The sequence below is a fragment of the Zonotrichia leucophrys genome, chromosome 2 (genome assembly GCF_028769735.1).
Source record: "Zonotrichia leucophrys gambelii isolate GWCS_2022_RI chromosome 2, RI_Zleu_2.0, whole genome shotgun sequence".
NCBI classification, from domain to species: domain Eukaryota; kingdom Metazoa; phylum Chordata; class Aves; order Passeriformes; family Passerellidae; genus Zonotrichia; species Zonotrichia leucophrys.
Genome location: NC_088171.1, coordinates 14,191,413 through 14,210,323, shown reverse-complemented (window position 1 = coordinate 14,210,323; position 18,911 = coordinate 14,191,413). Strand labels below are relative to the sequence as shown.

At 40.4% G+C, this 18,911-nt stretch overlaps 1 protein-coding gene across 12 annotated transcripts in view; it reads left to right on the top strand.

Moving 5' to 3' along the window:
* Positions 1-18,911, top strand: part of CREM (cAMP responsive element modulator) — a 44,522-nt gene that overhangs the window by 7,061 nt on the left and 18,550 nt on the right. For 4 of the 12 annotated variants that reach the window (XM_064703958.1, XM_064703957.1, XM_064703955.1 and 1 more), the window contains exons 2-3: positions 7,173-7,290; positions 15,428-15,574. In XM_064703958.1, coding sequence (XP_064560028.1) covers positions 7,177-7,290; positions 15,428-15,574 — 261 coding nt within the window. In that variant the 5' untranslated portion in view covers positions 7,173-7,176. Of the gene's footprint in view, positions 1-6,513; positions 6,627-7,172; positions 7,291-15,427; positions 15,575-18,911 lie in introns of all 12 variants that reach the window. The other 8 variants (XM_064703953.1, XM_064703952.1, XM_064703956.1 and 5 more) reach the window with 3 other exon arrangements.

The window sequence follows — 18,911 nt, the reverse complement described above, 5'->3', positions numbered from 1 at the left end:
TTGGTAAGGGTCCACACTCTATTACCTCTCTGCAGGTAGTCACTGTGAACTTTGCAATGTCGCTTTCTTGTCAGTGAACCAGGTCTCTGCATCGTCCGGAGGAGTGTCCTTTAAGTCTGGGCGGCTGGAGTAGGTAGCTTCAGTGGTCTCTAGGCAATCATGGTGTACTGCTTCTCCTTGATTCCACTGAGAAAAGAAGCTGGGTTGACAATATTAGTCACCACTATCTCTCCATCATCTTGCTCTACCATGATGGCCTGGTATTTCAGAAACCTCTCTGGTGAAAAGCCAGTGGCCATCCTTTACTTCCAGTACTGCAGACACTGTGTGGGACACTAGCACAGTCATTTTTGTCCCAGGATAAACTTGTGTGCCTCTTGAATGTTCAGCACAACTGCTGCTACAGCTCTGAGGCAACCTGGCTATCCTTTGGCTGTTGCATCTAGTTGCTTAGAGAGGTAAGCAACTGCCCTCCGGTATGGACCCAAGTCCTGAGCCAATATTCCCAGAGCAATTCCTTGCATGGAAAAATAGAAAGAATGCTTTACTTACATCTGGAAGTTTCAAAGCTGGAGCCAACATGAGGGGACTCTCTAGCTGGCGAAAGGCCCGTGTGGTGTCTCTTGTCCACTGGAGATCTCAGTTCCCATTGGCAATAAGAGCATAGAGGGGTCTGGAGAACAGTCCACAATTATGAACCCACAGCTGGCACTACACTGCCATGCCTAAGAAGGTTTGGAGTTCTTTCGTTGTCTGGGGTTCAGGGTTTGGCATAGGGCTTCCCTGCCTTAAAGTCTGCTGCTCAGCACTCACTTCTTACTCCAGGTAGATTACCTTCTGTTTCACTACCTGTGCCTTTTTCTTTGAGACTCTGCATCCTTGGAGTCCTAGGAAATTCAAAAGGCTTACCGTCCAGGCTTCTCTTGCTTCCCTCGTCCGAGTGGCTACTAGAAGATCATCCACGTACTGCAACAGCCTCCTTTCCTCTTGTGGAGCTTCCTGGGACTCTGGGTCCTTGCAAGTTGTTCTCCAATCGGAGTGGAGAATTTTGAAGCCTTCAGGCACATGGACTGTGTGAGCTTGTGTTTGAATGCAAAAATGTTCTGGCTGGCTTCATGGATAGGGAGGCAAAAGAAGGCATCTCTTAGACCTAAAACAGTGAACCAGGTTAGCTCAGGTGTTAAACAGTTAGTAAGGTCTATGGATTTGCTACCACAGGGTACAAATTCTGTGTTATCTTATTGACAGCCCTTAATCCAGTACTACTAGTTATTGGACTGATTCCTTCCTTACCTTCCTTTTGAGGGTACTACTCAGTTCTCACTGGTTGTGTTCTTTCATTAAGCTTGATGGGGGAGCATCCCATGGGGGAGCATCTTTCACTCTCCCTGGTGCAGCAGAGGCCCATACCCTTGAAAACACTTATTTACTTATTCTAATATCTCCTTACTAATGTCTTTCTTAATTTCAGTGTCTGTTAATATTAAGCTTAACATCTTTATATTATTTGCTTCCAGAGTAACTTTTCTCATTTGAGAATGTTTAGCAAATTGAGCGAATTGTACAAAAGCTTTTAGGTACACATAGTACACATGTTACTTTAAAGGTTTGCAAAAGTATGCCTTTTCAGACTGGCCAGTTGTTCATTCCCCACACTACAACATAAACATTCTCTACAGGTACTAAAGCTTTATTTAAAACTGAACACATGACCTTTGTGCTGACAAAAATTCTTCTCTTTTGGGAAGGTTACTTTTACCCCTCTTCCCTTACCTTGGGAGGAAGCTTTTACAAATCATATGTACTCATTTTGCGAACTGTGATTGCTTCGCATTTCAGCGTGATAACTCTTGCCTGATTTCATACGTTGCTATCTTATGCTGCATGCTGAACAACATGTTTGATTTGCTTTCTCTTTGCCTTGTTTTCCTTTTCAGGGGCCAAGACCAGAGAGCAGTCTGATCTCACAGTCTCTTTGTCATTCTGGGTGATTTCTTAAAACAAAAGACATTTCAGCATACAAAAACTATCTCATTTATCTTCTTATTATAAAACAGTACTAACAGCAATGAAGCACTATAAATCTTTTTATTTTCTGAGCTGCTCTTACTGGCAACCTCCTCCCAATGAGCCCCTCCCAAAAGGGGCTAATTTAGGAACCTGTTTGCTCTGGTCAGTTCTTATTATTTATTTCTCCTTGCCTTATCTCGCTTCCATTCAAACCTTTTTACAGACCTTCACAGTAGTTTCTCAGTTTTCCTCCTATACACACAGCTCCAGGTGGCAGGTATCAGATGTAATTCCCACACACAAGCTCTAAGACCTTAGGTTCTGAATCTGCTTGACCAGAAACCTTTAATTTACACTCGGGGCGTGTACCCTGACACTTCACCTCACACAGCCTGCTAGCCTCTTGATGTACCAAAGGCTCCCCGAAATTGCTCACAAAGGGAGGCTATTCTGTTTGTTACAGAGAACTTTAAATCCCTACAGCAGATTGTTTCCAGTAAAGACTTACTGCAGTACCAACTGAAGTTTCATAAATCTCATAAGTCTCATTAACTAATTCATCTCATTCACCTCTTCTATATAAACTCTGTTTTACAAAATATCAGTCTTTTCTAGTTCTCTTCTTGCACAATCTAATTAAGCATTGTGTCTACTTACACTTGTTTTGCTGCTTTGCAAAAGGGCTGTGCTAGTCACAGCCGAAACTCTGATATGCCCACAGACACAGACACACGCACTCACTCCCCCCCCCCCGCCTTATCTCAAATTCACTAGAGCCATGGCTTGAATTGCTGTGAGGGGGAGAATTCTTGGAATTCTTTTAACTCACTTTATCGAAGTTAAACATAAATCACCGTACTATAGCTCTCCTATGTAAAATGCTACTCTTGTTGCAACAAAATCTTAAAATCTCCACATCACCTTTTATCGTTGATGCTTACCACAAGGGCTGCAGGGCGAGAGTAAATTCTTCCACAGAAATGCACTGGGGAAGAGGGGGGCTATATTTCAGGAAAAAGGGTGTTAGGCCAAACTATTCTTCTGTATACGAAAACTGAAGCCACTCAAATTGGCTTTTACTGTTGCAATTTTATTCCTTTGGACACCATCACTGGTGTCCTTCAGGCACCAGGTGTAAATCAAGACCTGATACAACACAGGTCTACAAGGTATCTCTGAAGTCCAACTCACTGTTATCAAAATGTACCAAATTTACTAAATCATCACATTCTACTTCGGATAAAACCTTCATGAATTTCACTAACTAATTTCCGCAGCACTGATTTCCTTGATCTCCACTTGTAGCAGCCGGGCGATGGTTGAAATAAAAGTGTTGTTAAAACCGGGTATTTATTGACGCCCCCCACTTATGCTACTTAGTTAATCTCTTTGCAGATAATTTCACGAATAGACATTAAATATATGTGATATGCAGACAAACAGCAGTACTGGGAGGTAAAGGATTATTGTGCTCATTATTGCAAAAGAAGTGTCCTGGGCATCCTTCACTCTACACTAGGCAAAAACAAAGAATACATTACGCGAATTGCTTTTAATTTCAGAATTTCTGATTTCTATCTACGCTACAGCTGGATTTCACCCGGTTCATTATCACAGGAAGAACGCTTGAGTCGTGTTACTTTTATCGGGTTTACGACTAGTAGTCAGATTCTAATCAGTATTTAGCTGGCTACTGACCACACCGCTGCCCATTGTCTTCAGGACTACAGAAACAGTACTTAATACGTACTTATAATTGGTTCCCACGTTTGGTGGAGTTAATTTCCTTGTCTATGCTGGTCTCTTTCCCACCTTGAGGAAGACATATTGTTTGCTTCTAGCCAGAACCATTTTGTCTTTCTAGTGTGGCAAGTGTGTAACTTGTTATTAATAAAAAATCCAGACTAGATCATTGTAGTCGTTGTAATAGCTAAGATAAAACATTTGCAAAATGTTTTCGAGTAGAAAAGGAATAAAGTCAACAATTAAGAAAAAGTATTTAAAGCCCAAGTTACTTTATTTGCGAACTTTTCCTTAAAAACAAAGGCAGGTTATGACTGAAGTTGTGTGACTCCTTGTATAGACCCTTCAAATGAAGATTAAGTTTGCAAAAGTGTTTTTCTTTCTCTTGCAAACTTAGCACTAATTCTTTTTTGGAGGCAACTAGATGGGTGGCAATTGGAACTGTTTCTGTTGGATTAGTCAGTTTCTGTGCCACTCGTGCTGTCTTAGAAAAGCAGTGCCCCATTTTCCTTAGATTTTTAGCTAGAGGATGTGAACATTCCCAGAAATAAAACCTACTTTCTAGTCTCAACAGTACGCCAGTGTGAAATTCAGGAGTTCCTTGGCGTGCCTGAGGCACGGGCAGTGGCAGAGCTCGGTGTGGCTGTGCCACCGCTGACCCTGCGGGCTCAGGTGTCTGCAGCTGACCTGCTCCTGGCAGCTCAGTGATCCGTGCTTGTGTCTGTCACTCCTGATCTGGAACATGTCTGCATTGGGATACTCATGTGCTGGTTTGTCTGAAGTCATGCTTCTCACTGAAGTGTTATGCTGAGATAGCTCGTGTATCTTTTAAAATTACTCATATACTTCATTATTTTTGTTTTGTTTTTTTTTAGGCTGTGAGTGGATCTTTATATTTGGATGTTGTTTTAAGTCAAGTCACTATTTGGTCACAGAGGTTGTCAAAAAGAAGCAGGTTTGAGCTTATCTAGGAAAAGTATTTTACTGTGTTTCAGAGTAGTGATTGCATTTTATGGCAGTCAGATTTTCAGACTTTACTCCACCCTACTAAATATTTCAATTAAGCAATCATTTGTATTGAGAGTCAGAATATACACAATTATAGATGGAAAATCTATATAAATTCTGGAGTTTTCCAAGTATATCATAAATCTTAATATGTTTGTCACTCCACTGGCATGTATTGTTCTTGCTGTTGTTTTTCTAATTAAAGATAAATAATCAAAAAATACACCCATTTCTCTGAACTGCTTTTTGCAAAATATGAGGAATAACTTTGTTAAATTTCCTGCTGCACTGATGCTCTTTTTGTAGCTTTTTGCTAATGTAGTGCAGCACTGCAAATGAAAGGTCTTGGGGAGAAAAATCCTGATAAAGTAGAAGTAAATACATTTTTATACTGTTCTGCAATCAGTGAGAAATTAAGCTAAAAACCAGGAACTAAATTTTTTCCAAGATGAAAAATGACACTTTCTGGGTAAAATATCTATGAAATGCATTCAATGGGAATAAAAGTACTTGGGTTTTTTTGTTGTTTGTTTTTGGTTTTTTGTGTTTTTTTTCAACAATAGGTTTTCTGTGACAGATGGCTCTGGATACAAAAATACTTCAGGGCCTTCATAAAGTGAATTAATTCTGACTATATTCCCATCTTTAGGAAGAGATTACAATGAATATGTTGCCAGTACCTAGGCATTATTTATTCTTTCTTGGTGTCTGAGCTATTCTGAAGCTTCCTCTTACATGAACCACATAAACCTTTCATATTTGACACTTTATGGGTGGCCCTAGCTTACAAAGGAAGAACTTTTTTGCCATGCTTTATTTTTGTTATTACATTGCACATGTATAAAACCAGAATATTATAATTAGGTAATATCTTATAGAAAATTATGGTGAAAAGTTTGATGAAAACATTTTCCCCAGAGCTGTTAGACTTTGGTAAATTTCAGTAGATATTTAATTAGATTGTATCTAAACAAAAAGGTAATTAGTGGTAACTAGCAAGAGAAAAATGTAGAAAAATTTTAGTTGTCAAATAGCTGCCTATGACTCTAATCTGAATTGGTACTGGTATAGGGTATGTAACTTCTCTGAACAGAAATACTTATGTTAACCCATAGAATGTTAAATTGTTTTGCAGCATCACTACCATTAGCTATAGTACTGTTAAATCTGGTCAGTAGAGTACCATTTGAGGCATATGAGCTAGAAATATGCTTCTCTACATCATTTGACTGGTTATCTTTTCATATTTTCATGCCTTTATTTTGGGCAAAATTTTGATTTTTATAAAACTAATAAAAATTGTTTTCTCCAAAGACTGTGGAATGTTCTATAAAATAGTGCCACAAAAGGAGTTTGGTTTACATTTAATTTGATTTAATGTAACAGAGACTAAATTCCAGAGCCTCAGAGTCAGGTGGGTAGCAGTCCTTGCCTGCCTCTTGCATCTCTCAGTCTAAGTCCTGAGAAGAAACCAGAGTAACTATCAGAAATAATTGAACTTTGGCCTCAGGCTTGTCATCCCCTAGTTACAGAAACTGAACCTGGGGAACCAAGGTTTGCTGCCTCTAAATCTCTCACTAATATCATGTCTTCCTTTTGAGGCTGTCAGTGTTGTGTAAGTAGGGTGTAGGTGGGAGCGTGCCTGCAGGGCGCCCTGCCTGCCTCTGCCTGACCCTGTCCTCTGTTCTGTTTGTAAACTGACCTGTTGCCATGGCAATGTTTGACATCACCTGTTCAATGTTGCACCTTCAGTGCAGGGTTTGGTAGGAGAGAAAGGGAGCCGAAGAGATCCAAGCTCTTGTTTTAAAACTCACACCTTCCGTTATGACTAAGTGTGCCAAGAAATATCGAAAAGGAGCTGTCAGGTAATTGCATTTTTATATAGCAGATATGTAGCAGATTTGGAAGTTTTCTCTACAAAGTTTAAACTCTTACTTTAAATTGAGGGTTAGCAAGTTCTTAGTTTTCAATAAAATCTATCCTACTTTTAAACCTATAAAGTGAGAAGAATTGCTGTGGCTCCTGAGCCATGAGTAGTTTACAGACAATTCAAGTGTAGATGCCAGCAGGGAATAGGTTCAGGAGGGCTGTAGCAGCCCATGAGGCTGAAGGGACCTTCTGTGGGCAGCACTGCCAGCACTGCATGGGACCCTGGCACCCTGCTTGTCCCTCCCTGAGAACCATCTCCAGAACTGCCTCTCCCTGCAACTTTCCAAAATACTTATTTTAGAGCTCCTGGCTGTATGAGTGAATGTTTTAATACGGGGGAATGAAGAAAGGATTTCATTTTGACAGAAATATATTTATTTTCTGTCTGCTCCAAATATAAAATAGTTTGGAATTATTCTCCCTAGCTGCCTGATATACCTCCCTGTATTGAGTTATTTAAATATGTATGTACTCACTTTTAGACTGATGACCATGGAAATGGTTGAACAGGATGACAATGCAGTGGATTCTCTGACAGAGAGAAGTGCTGGTCACCTTCAGAATCAGCCAGGCCAGAATCAGATTTCCTCAGGATCTGAGGTAAGTTGAAGTGTAGAAAGATGAGTAGAATCAATGAAGTGATATTCAGAGCTGCTATGATTTTTAAACACTCAATTTTTGTGGTATTCTCATGTTTTATGTGTCTTGGTATTAAATAGGAAAAACAGAGCAAAGGTATACTGGAAAATATGCCTTCAGTAGTTAACAAAGGACTAATATAACATCAGGTCTGTTAAAAGGTAACATCTTTAGGAGCCCTTTCAGACAAGAGTGATCAGTAGACAAAGAGGTTTTTTTCTTTCACTTTCACAAGGTGATTGTTATAGAGATGGGATACAGTCTTAAGGAATTGAGGTGGCTACAAGATCAAACATATCTAAACCATTTGTGTATCTTGAAGATGTGTTGTATAACAAAAATAGAAACATGAATAAAAATAGCCATGGTTCTTTCCTAGTTCCAGTTTTTGTACAGAATGTATTTAATCTAATTGCAAGTACGTTTTTAATGTCTGCTTGTTTTGTTTCATCCCTGTGTGTCCAATGACAGTGTCTGGGCTTCTAAAAGCATACATTACATGTTTTCTATGGATTATTGTTTGGTTGTTAATGCATAGAGTATTATATAGTAACAATTCTCAAATATTCAAGATATGTACTGTAATAGTCAACACTTGAGAGAAATAGTGTTCTTGACAGTACTAAGATTTATAGCTTCAGAAAAGTGTATGGACCATTTAAAAGGATTTTCAAAAGCCCTTTCTTAAATAAAAGAACTGATTTTAAAAAACGTCTTGCCAAATTTTTTCATCATTGGAAGTTATTTACTAAGATTTGATGCCATGTATTTGTTATGTTAGATACTTGATTTACATTATAGATACATTTTTAAAACTGAAAGCAGCTGCTTTTTTTGTCAGATCTTCTGGCACAAAGTAGACTGCAAAATGTTTATAAACCTTTTTTTGTTGGTTTTGATGCATGCAGCATTGGGAATATTGCTTGTTCAGCTTTTTTTTTTCTTTAAGAATTTTATTTGATTTGCTCTGTTGATGTCATCCTCTCATTTCTTCTTTAGTAGTTCTGTTCAAATTTTCATAGGATGGTTGATAATGTAAAATTTATTGGCTTGGGCAGCAGTCTCTGGAGAAGACAGCTGTGAATTCTGTCACTTGGGACTTTTAGTGTTGATCCAAAGGTGTCCCTAATGCTGCAGGAGAGTTTTTGCACTCCTATATTGTGCAATGTATAACACTTTTATGTTTGTCTGCTTTTAATGCTTGAGTACTGTGTGTGAAGGTTCAGCTGTATGGGGTATGGGTCTCATACCTGCCAGTTAAAATGAGTAACTCTGAAATAGTGATGAATCTCCTTCAATTAACACTGAACCAAAACTTGCACCTCAGTTTGAAGGCTGGGTGTAACAGTCTGGAGTGGAGTTCCTGTTTTTGGTCAGACAGCTCAGAGAGCTGTCCTGGAGCTGGCAGAGCTGCTTAGCACATGTGGCTGGAGCTGCTGTCCCTGTCAGGCTCCCAGACAGGCAGGGTTGGTGCTGCTGTCCCTCTATGAGGGTTTGGGCTCCCAGACAAGCAGGATTGGTGCTGCTGTCCCTCTCCTGAACTCCCAGACAAGCGGGGTTGGTGCTGCTGTCCCTCTGCTGAGCTCCCAGACAGGCAGGATTTGTGCTGCCATCCCTCTCTGAGGGTTTGGGCTCCCAGACAGGCAGGGTTGGTGCTGCCATCCCTCTCTGAGGGTTTGGGCTCCCAGACAGGCAGGATTTGTGCTGCCATCCCTCTCTGAGGGTTTGGGCTCCCAGACAGGCAGGGTTGGTACTGCCATCCCTCTCTGAGGGTTTGGGCTCCCAGACAGGCGGGGTTGGTGCTGCCATCCCTCTCCTGGGCTCCGGGCCTATGCCCATCTCCTCAGCCGCTGGCTCCCGGGGCCTGCAGCCCTCACACACCCTCAGTCCTTCAGGCTGCTGTGCCCCAGCATTTGTTGTGGTGAAGCTGCCCACAACACTTGCTGCTGCCAGGCCTTTTGAGACGCTCCTTTGGTTTAAGATGAGTAGGATTTTCTTAGCCTGTGTTCCTACCTGGCTGGCTTGGAAGGTGAGGCGCTTTGTCATGGAGAGCTGGGCCTGGGTGTTGAGGGATAAAGCCTACTGGAGGCCCCTGTATGGGACATCTGACTGGATTTGTGGTGGTTCAGATGGGAAGTTTGTGTGTTTCTGAGGAATTCATGGCTGTGCCTGTGTATTTTGACTATTACACAGGATCACAGAACTCTTATCCCTTTTTGTCCTGTGTAGGAGTGCAGTTAAGAGATGTCAGCTACTGCAGGTGACTGAAGCATCTTGTGCCAACTTCCAGTTGTCCCTTCTACTAATTTTGTTGCAAATATGCAGAAATAGTAGAAAAGAATGACTTTATTCTTACTGAGAGCAAAAATGCCTGGTCACGGAAACTGAGGGTTCCTTTTCAAATATCTCCAAGGGAGTGGGGAGATGGCAGCTTTGTTTGTGTTTTTTCTAACAAAAGTTTTGGTCAACCTTGGTTTTGGTCAGTCAGAAGTAAACCATTTTAATGCACTGTCTTTTAATTTGTGGTTTTCTGTGTATTATCAAAGAAATAATTGTAGAAGGGTCAAGCTTGGGAGGAACCTTTTAAGATTATCTAGTCTGACCTGCCTGTGCAAGCAGTGTCAGCCAGAACTGTGTCTGCCTGGGATGTAAATGTCTCCAAGGATGGAGTCTCTAGAACCTCTCTGGGCATCTGTCCCAGCAGGTGACTGCCCTTCCAGTAGAACAGGTGGAGTTTTTATGTCCAGATGGAATGTAATGGTTTTTAATGTGCTTGATATTTAATTGAATTATGGCCTTGGCCAGGGAGTGACTAGTAAAGTGCTGAGGGATACAACTACATAGAAGGTGGACACCTTTTTTTTTCTTCTTCTTGGGGGGCAGCTGACTTATTTTCCCCTCCTCTAGAGGCTTTTTAAAGAAATACCTGCCATTTAGTTTTAAAAGGATGGACCAAGTACTTCAGAAGATGATAATCTTTAGAGATTGTTTTGTACTGAAGATTTTAATGTCTCCCCTGTTGGGAGAGAGAGGAGACATTAAGAATGTGTGGGCTGGAGCACTATGGTGTGATGGGATGACCTCCAATGCTACGAAGGACCTACTATACATTATTTGTAGAGGAAAAAATAGTGTTTGCAATTTTTTTTCGCTTGTGTCATAGTTACTGCTGTATTCTCCTGTGATTTTTTGCTGCTGAAAGTAAAGTTACTTTTTCTACTAAAGCAAAAATGAGTAAATTTGAAACTAGCAAAGATGAGATGCACTTTTTGTCCATTAAATGGTTGTTTTCAAAATAAAATATTGTACTGTAGAATCAGTTTCTAGTTGCATTTCTTGCATCTGTCACTTTTAGCCAGTTGAATCATTGACATGGTAATATTTTTCTGATCCAGCTACCAGAATAAATAGGTAAGAAAGTAAAATTATTGGTGGCTGTCTTTAGAAACTGTTGAAGATGTGCCCAACACCTGTACAAAGCTTGATGTCTTTGAGGGAAGAGCAGAGGTGTGAGATGGAAAATTTCTCAACCTGTTTTGAGATGAGCTCCATGGGTGTCTCACATGCCCAGATCATCTGTTGCTATATATAGAGCTGTACTTACAAGGAAGTAAACTTGTATTGGAATATTCTGATAGTGTTGATGGTAGTCAAACTTACATCTTGGAAGATTTAAATCTGCAATGGTATTCAGAGAGAAATTAGGTGTTCCTTTTTCAGGATTTCTAGAAGCCAGTCTGTGTTGCTGTGTGCTCAGGTGCCCTAAATGTAACTATAACAGTGTAAGATCAACGTACTTTAGCCCTTCTCAGGTTTGATAAAACTTTCAGTTGTGTTTTCTTTTTTCTTTAATCCTACATCTTGATGGGCTGCTCTTTGATTCACTTTTTGTTAACCTTGTCATGTTGTCTGTTAGTAGAGCTGTCTGCTGACCTTGTCTAAGATACCATCTGTTGACTTCTTGCTGCTGGCCCTGAATTAGACACATGTCAGGATTTACAATGGGAGAACTGCTGTCAGTGAGCATAGGGAGAGTTTCAGGGAGGTTTTCAGAGCCTGGAGTGAGTAGCTATTGCAAGCTGGGACCGTTCAAATTTAGCATTTTTGGGGGTTTTCCTTGTGGGCTCTTGATATCAAACAGTGTTAAATCTTATTCCCTGGAGATTGAGACTATGGGAGTTTGCTAGGCTGTTGTAAGCAAGGCTCTAAACCAGCCTGCCAAATGCAAATGCTGGCCATTTAGCAGAGTTGATGTTAGAGGATTATAAAAATGCAGATGTTTCACCATTTTGTTCTTCATTGAAGCATATGGTGACCAAATGTCCGGAGTCAGCCTAACCTTATTTTTCTTAAAGTAGGTGCTGCTATTTTGGCAGTAGTTTTGGAATTGATCAAAACATCTGTCTCCAGCTTTTCCTCATAGAGGGTACTTGGTGCCTAAATGTGGCAGATCCTTTGATCCTTTATTAGGTGAATCCAGTGTGGATTTGCCTTGACTTTTCCTTTTCCAGAATTGCTTTTCACTTTACTTCTAGAGTCCTTGTAGTACTTGGAGTCTGCAGCAGGGGCAGAAATCAGATGGGCCTGTGGTCCTGAGTTCTGCATTTGGCAGTGTTGAGGGTATGAGGGGTTGAATGTGAAGGTAACCTCTGCAGTACTTGACAGGGAAAGGATATCTGACATTCACAGGATAGCCAGGATAACTGTTCAGATGGACCATCTATCTGAAGTGAGATAAATGGTGGGCTCTGCTACAGTGTGTGCCTCAGTAGGAAGGTAGTGCCTGGTTATTCTTGCTCTCCCCATTGTTGTAGTGTGTTGTTAAGTTTCTTGTGTTATTCCCCCAATTTATGTATTGTTTCCCCCTATTATGTGTAAAATGGTTTTGTCCCCCCCAAGTTTTCCCGCCACAGCCCTGATGTCCGTTATGTTACTATGGTTACCCCTGTGTCTGTCACCCAAGTTATATAATTTCTCCTGCCCCTTTTTCCCTTTTTAGTAAATCTTTTCTCCTCCCTGGGCTCAGTCAATCACCCCCCCACTCCTCCTGGTTTTCCAGAACTTTCGTTCCCCTGGAGGTGTTGGTTGGCTGGGGTCCCAGGACACCTCCCTTACCTTTTGATTATTGGTTTCCATGGAGTGTCAGTTCTGTGAACTTCATCCCCTCACCTTTCCCGATTGGTTCCACCTGTACCCACCCCCCCTCCTTTATAATCCTGTTTCACCCCCTATTCGGGGCCACTTTCCCAGCTGGTTTCCCCACGTAGGATCCCGCTACACCTTCAATAAACTGACGTTTAACCCCCGGTGAAGTGGTCAGCTCCGTTCCTCGCCAATACCAGCGGTGTAAGCCAGTCCGCAGCCAGCGCAGCCCGAGGCCATCAGACGCCGAGGGGTGCTGGCCAGGAATTGCAGAGGGGCGTCGGCCTTTCGCCCTCAGCTAGCCGGACTTCGAACTTTGGGCCACCTATGCCCCCCCGCACCCCATGTAGAAGAGGGAGCACTTGCATTCCCAAATACCTGAAGTATGGGACCGTACTGCTATTATGGGTTGCATGGCTGATATTTGTTGAAGCTATTGGATGTGAGTGTTGCATGCCTAGCACAGAACCCATAGAATGTGTCAAGCTTCCCCTCAGCCTCTGTGTCCCTGACTTGCCTTTGTGGATTGTTTTCAGTTGCTGTGCCAGACAGTCCTTGAAGTAATGATGTTAAAGGTAGCATTGCTCATCACTGATGTCAGAAAGAAATTTCTTTGCCAAGTCTGTTTCAGTCAGGATTTACACATGATAAAACATGAAAATGTCCTAGTATGTCAGTTGACACAGGAATATTCAGCCTGAAAAGTGTAAAGGGAAATCTGAATCAAAATTCTAATAATAATTTCCAATATCTATAAAAGAGATGCAGAATATGAACCTTGAAAATTTTATAATACTACCATCTCCTCTTCCCTTAGCACTTAAACCCCTTCATTTATTCTCTTATCTAAATTAATGGAAACAAAACAATTTCTCTTTTAAACTTTAGTCCAAAAGAGTATTAGTTGAATGAAGTTGTCTTTTTTTTTTTTTTTTTTTTTTTTTTTCCCCTGTGGGGTTATACTGAATAAGGAGCTTTTAAATGAATGTAGTTTCTTAATCTCAAGTGCTGGATTATTTCCTGATTATGTGTGATGGACCCATTGTGCACCAAAAAGAAACTGTTTTAAACTGTTTACTGTTTTATGGCTGTACTCAGAAAGTTCTTTCTGATCCACTGAGTATTATATCAAATGGCAATTCTCACAAAGAGAACACTAAATGGAAAGGTTTGGTGAAATTGCCTTTATGATGTTTTGAAAAGTTAGCATGCTTTTTAAACATTTAGACTGCTCGGTGATCACTGCTTGAAGCTTGGCTTTAGGATGTAGGCTTTGTAAGCTTCATATCTTTGAGACTTTCTGGAGCTTAATCTCAAATATCTATTTCTGAGAAATTTCTCGTAATATTAATATTTGTTGAATCGGTCGGGAAGAAGGTTTGTGTGTCCTATTTCCCTGTTACTATTTAATGCCATTTAAGGAATGATGTAAGGAACTCATTTCAGGGTTAAAAATGCCCTCAATTGTTCTGTTTTCTGAAAAGTGGTTCAGTTTCCTACAACACTGAACTGAACTATGAATTGCATAGTGAATGTTGGCGAGATCCTGTCTTTGTTTCCCAGAAACATTATTTCTGCAAGGTAATTTGAACCAACATCATGACTTTTTGATAGCAGTGCATCTTAATAGTAGTTAAAATTTTTTACTTTATTTAAGAAGGGAATTATTTCCTAGACAAGCAGTATCTTATGGATCAGGAATGAAAACTGCTTTTATATTTGGATTAAAAAAACACCTCAGTTTTTAAATATGTAAATATGTAAATATGTAAAAATTACGAAAGTTTCTTTAACTATTTTTTTTTTTTTTAATATGCAGCATTCTTCATGTTTTTCTTCTTCTTACTCTCATCTCATTTTATGTTTACTGCTCATAGCAGTTACCTTTGGAGCTGTGAACAAAGCTAGGAAGGGAATAATAACAATTTTATATTTGAGTCTGATTTTACTGTTGAGTGTGCAGAATATAGAAATAAGACTCTTCAGTGCAATTCTATTGAAAACCAGAACACTTCTTTTTATTATATAGTTTATGTTTGCTGTTGTTTTCCTTTTCCGAGTTTAGAGATATTTCATCACATAAATTGAGATCAATCACAGTATTTTCCCTTTGCATCACTGCTTGTTTCTGTTAATAGATTTAACAGTAAAAGCACAAATATTGAACTATTTCTTAGCACATAGGTGTTTAGCTGTTTCTCAGCCCATTAGTCCTGAGCACTGAGGGTAGAGAGTCACAGGCTGGGGAAAGCTGTTCTATGGCTGTGCTAGGCTTAGAGAAGATTCAGCTCTTCTTTATTTTTGTTGTTGTTTGAAGCACTGATACACTCCAGCTCTCTTTTTCTTGATACATAAAATTATATATACAACAGGAGTCCGTTAAACTAAATGAGTTTACAAATCCTTCTATGGCTTTATTTAATAGGATGATTTTTCACTATCTGAAGAATTCTCATGTCTCTTGAGACATCCATCCAAAAAGCATAACTTCTTACCTAATAAGCAAAGCAAAACTAAAGCAGTTATAAATTATTTTCTTCCTAAGTCTGCCCTTTATGTTATTGCAGTGACATTCCACTCCAGTGAATATGTGTGGGTTTTGTTACATTTCTGGAGGTTCTTCCTAACCTTCATGCTGGCAACAGCAGATCTGGTGTGTGATGGCTGAGGGTTGGGTTTTTTTGATTGAAAGGAAAATACGAAGTCTCTGGATAAAAAAAACCAAATAATTGCAGTTCTTAGAGTACAGTTTTAAGCTTCCCAGACCATTTGGAAAGATACATGCCTTTGGTACTTTTACTAGTAAAAATAATTTATTTCTGTGTGTGATAATGATGTACATCTGAGCTTTTTTAGATGTGGCAACAAAATCAGTCTGTTTTAGCTATCACTGCTAAAAGCATTTGCTGAAGTCTTAAGGCATCTTACTTAAACATGATGATTGTAATTTTTGCAGGTTTCTGTAGCTGCTTCCAGTGCTGGAAGAGGATCTCCAGCTGTAACTCTAGTGCAGTTGCCTTCTGGTCAAACTGTTCATGTCCAGGGTGTCATTCAAGCCACACAGCCCTCAGTCATTCAGTCACCACACATGCAAGCTGTTCAGGTTAGCTTTTTTATTGTTACATTTTCATGAATATTTGGTACCTCATAATTCTTTTCCCAGCCCATCTTCAGTTTCTCTTCATTCCCACCAGTGCTGCAAGATTTACTCAGATGGCACAGGAAACAGCAGGGGGAAAGGTGGCAAACATCCAACCAGGAGCAGCTCTACAAGCATTGTGTAGCAATTCCTTAATGCTTCCTGTTTATCTTATAAGAAATTCTCTTGGAACTTGGGTCTGAACTTACGCAATAGCAAATTTGTGTCATAACCCGGCCTTACTTCAGTGTATCCTGCAGTTTGAAATTTCTGTTAAATGCTATGAACATAGTGTTTCTAATGAGACTATGAACTCATAAATGTTGAAGTATCTTCTGTTGTATTTTTGGAAAGGGTCTGGGCCTGGTAGAAGTAAGCATATTGTATCAAGTGGTTCCTTGTTTGGAGCCCCTATCAGACCCTGTTAGAGCATCTGATATTGCTTTTTGTGGATGTGGATACCAAAAATACAGGCAGCCTCGAAACACACATTTATGTGGCAAATGTTCCTGTGTTTAAAGTTGCCAGAACTAGAAAACAGGGATTGGTGCAAAATTTGTAAGTATTTTCAGAGTTTTTAAAAAGTAGAAAAGGTAAGAAAGAATGAATTTGCAGTGTTTTGGAAAAATTTTGGCCTCCCATTGGTGTTTTTTTATTTATAGCTGGGAAGGCTTCTGCTCTAGTTTTATTGAAATCTGTTTGGGAAATGTCAGCTGAGTTGCTTTTTGCAGATACAATTGCTATTTCTGATAAGAAAGGTGATACACCTCTCTCTGTTAGAAGGGAAGGGTTTTGCCTGTGGCCATTGCAACACATTAAGTAAAAGCCATGTGTTGTCAGTCTTGAGAAGCTATCTTTAATGGTAGAGGCTTCTTAATAAATTTCCAGTATAATGATAAAAAAACATGTATAAATAGGATTTATGTTTGAGAAAAATAATCAAACCGTGATCAGATAATGAATATTTTATTGTTGAGCAGTAGGTGTAGATTATGGGACTTCCAGGTTTTGAAATCCTAGATCACTATGGAAAGAGGTGTGGTAGGTGCTAATATTTGATCAAATTTCAAGTCAGAACAGAGTATTCAAAGTAAATACTTTTTTTCATTGGAATTCTTTCTAACTGTAATTTTCCTGAGTAACCTTTACTCAATAAGCACATTGGCAATTCCCAGTTTCTCTTCCTTTAGTCAGTGTAGTCTGGACATACATGCAAAGATAGAGAACTTTTTTCAAAGCTCAGAAGGAGAAGTTTCTCAGGAATCTCTTCCAGCTGCTGCTGTGTCATCTTAGGGGAGTGTGGAAGTCAAATATTTGTTGTATTGAGTGAACTCTGGCTGTCCACTCTTTCCCAAAGGAGTAGAAACAAGAAAGTTTTGTCCCAGTTAATACTGACCAGTTAGTTCCAGGATTTTGCTTTGGTTTCAATTGGATAAGAAAGGCCTTGAAGATGCTGTAGAAGAATCCATTACAGAGGGTGTGCAGCCCTTCTGTGATCCTTTCCTGTACACTATCCTGCCACCTGGAATTTCCTCCAGATCATGTGGCTTTAACTTCTACTTCTCTGCCAGACAGTGGGGAACTTGGGAGATTATATCAGTTTAAAAAAGAAATCAAGAAGTATGCTGAAGGTTGGTGTTGAAGCTTGCATGACCTCTCCCTCAAACATCTGCCATTTTCAACTAGAAAGTGCTCAGAAGTTTTTCTCATAATGCTGTTGTTTTTTAGATGAAAAAATATGTTTATAGCATTTCTTATTGTTTTGTTAAATGTTGTTTTATTTATAGGAAGATTTAAATTGTTGTTTGATTTATTGCTTACTCCCCCCTGTAGTGTATCAGGTCTTGGAAAGACTTAACATGAGTTTGAAGTTAAATTTGTTCAAGTGCAGATGAAGCTGAAATAGGTAAAGTCGAAATCTGAATGATGTCCAGGAAAAAGCTACAATGGTTTGTTTGTTAACAGTATGGACATGGTTGTTTGCTGTTAGAGTGATCTGAAGTGTTCATTTCTCTCTTTGTCATGATGAAAATTAAAGCTTTTGAAAGGAAAATGAGGACATTTAGAAAATGTCCTCTTCCACATTGTAGTGCTTTGACACTGGCCAGAATTCCAGGCCCCCATTAAAGTTGTTCACACACCCTCCCCTGCTACAGATGGGCAGAGGAGAGAAAATTTAACAAAGTGTTTCATGAATTGAGATAAGGACCAGGAGAGAACACTTTGATGGCAAAACAGGCTCAACTTAAAGATACAAAGTGAATTTATAACTAAAAAATCAGAGCAGGATAATGAGAAGTAAAATAAGCCCTTGAAGACACCTTTTTTCCTCCAGCCCCTCCCTCCTTCCCACTGACAGTGCAGGGAGACAAAATATAGAGGTTTTGGTCAGTTTGTCACCCAGGGTTTTCCCCTGCTGCACAGGGAGAGAAGTTGTTCCTCAGTGAGACTGTGGGGTCCCTCCCCTCCCTGGAGACAGTTCTCCATTTCTCCAGCATGGCTCCAATCTCTTGAGCAGCAGGCCTCCCAAAACTGCTGCAGTGTGAGTCCCTCCCATGGCAAACCATGCTCCCAAAACTGCTGTGGCATGGGTCGCTTTTCCACGGGGTGCCGCCCTCCAAGGACAGGCTGTTCCAACTTGGGAGCAAGACCTGTCTCTCCATGGATTTCCTGCTGGACCACAGCCTCCTCCAGGCATCCACCTGCTCTGGCATGGGCACCTCCCTCATGAGCTGTGGGTGATCTCCCCTGGATCTCCATGGGCTGTGGGGCACAGCTGCTTCACCACAGTCTTACCATGGCCTGCAGAGGAATCCCGGCTCCAGCATCTGGAGCACCTCCTCCTCCACTGACCTTGGTGCCTCCATGTTGTTTCCCTCACATGCTCTCACTTCCTCCTCTTTTCTGGCTGGAATTGAAACTGTGCCCCCAACCTTTGTTTTGATTTCTTCCTAAATATGTTAGTACAGAGGCGTTACCACCATCTCTAATTGGCCTGGGCTTGGCCAGTGGTACCTCCATCTACAGAGCCATCAGGGATTGGCTCTACTGGACATCATGGAAGCTTCTAGCAGCTTCTCACAGAAGCCATCTCTGCATCCCCTCTGCTACCAAAAACTATGCTGTGCAAAACCAATACACATTAAAATGTTTAAATAATCTTGTAATTATCCTTACCTTCTTCCTAAAGTATGGCTGCTCCCAACTTCTTCAGCCATCTTCACAAACTGGGGGACCTGTTGGTAGCTGTTAGGGTAATGTGACAATTTAAAGAAAGTTGAGGTCTTCTTTTTGAACTATT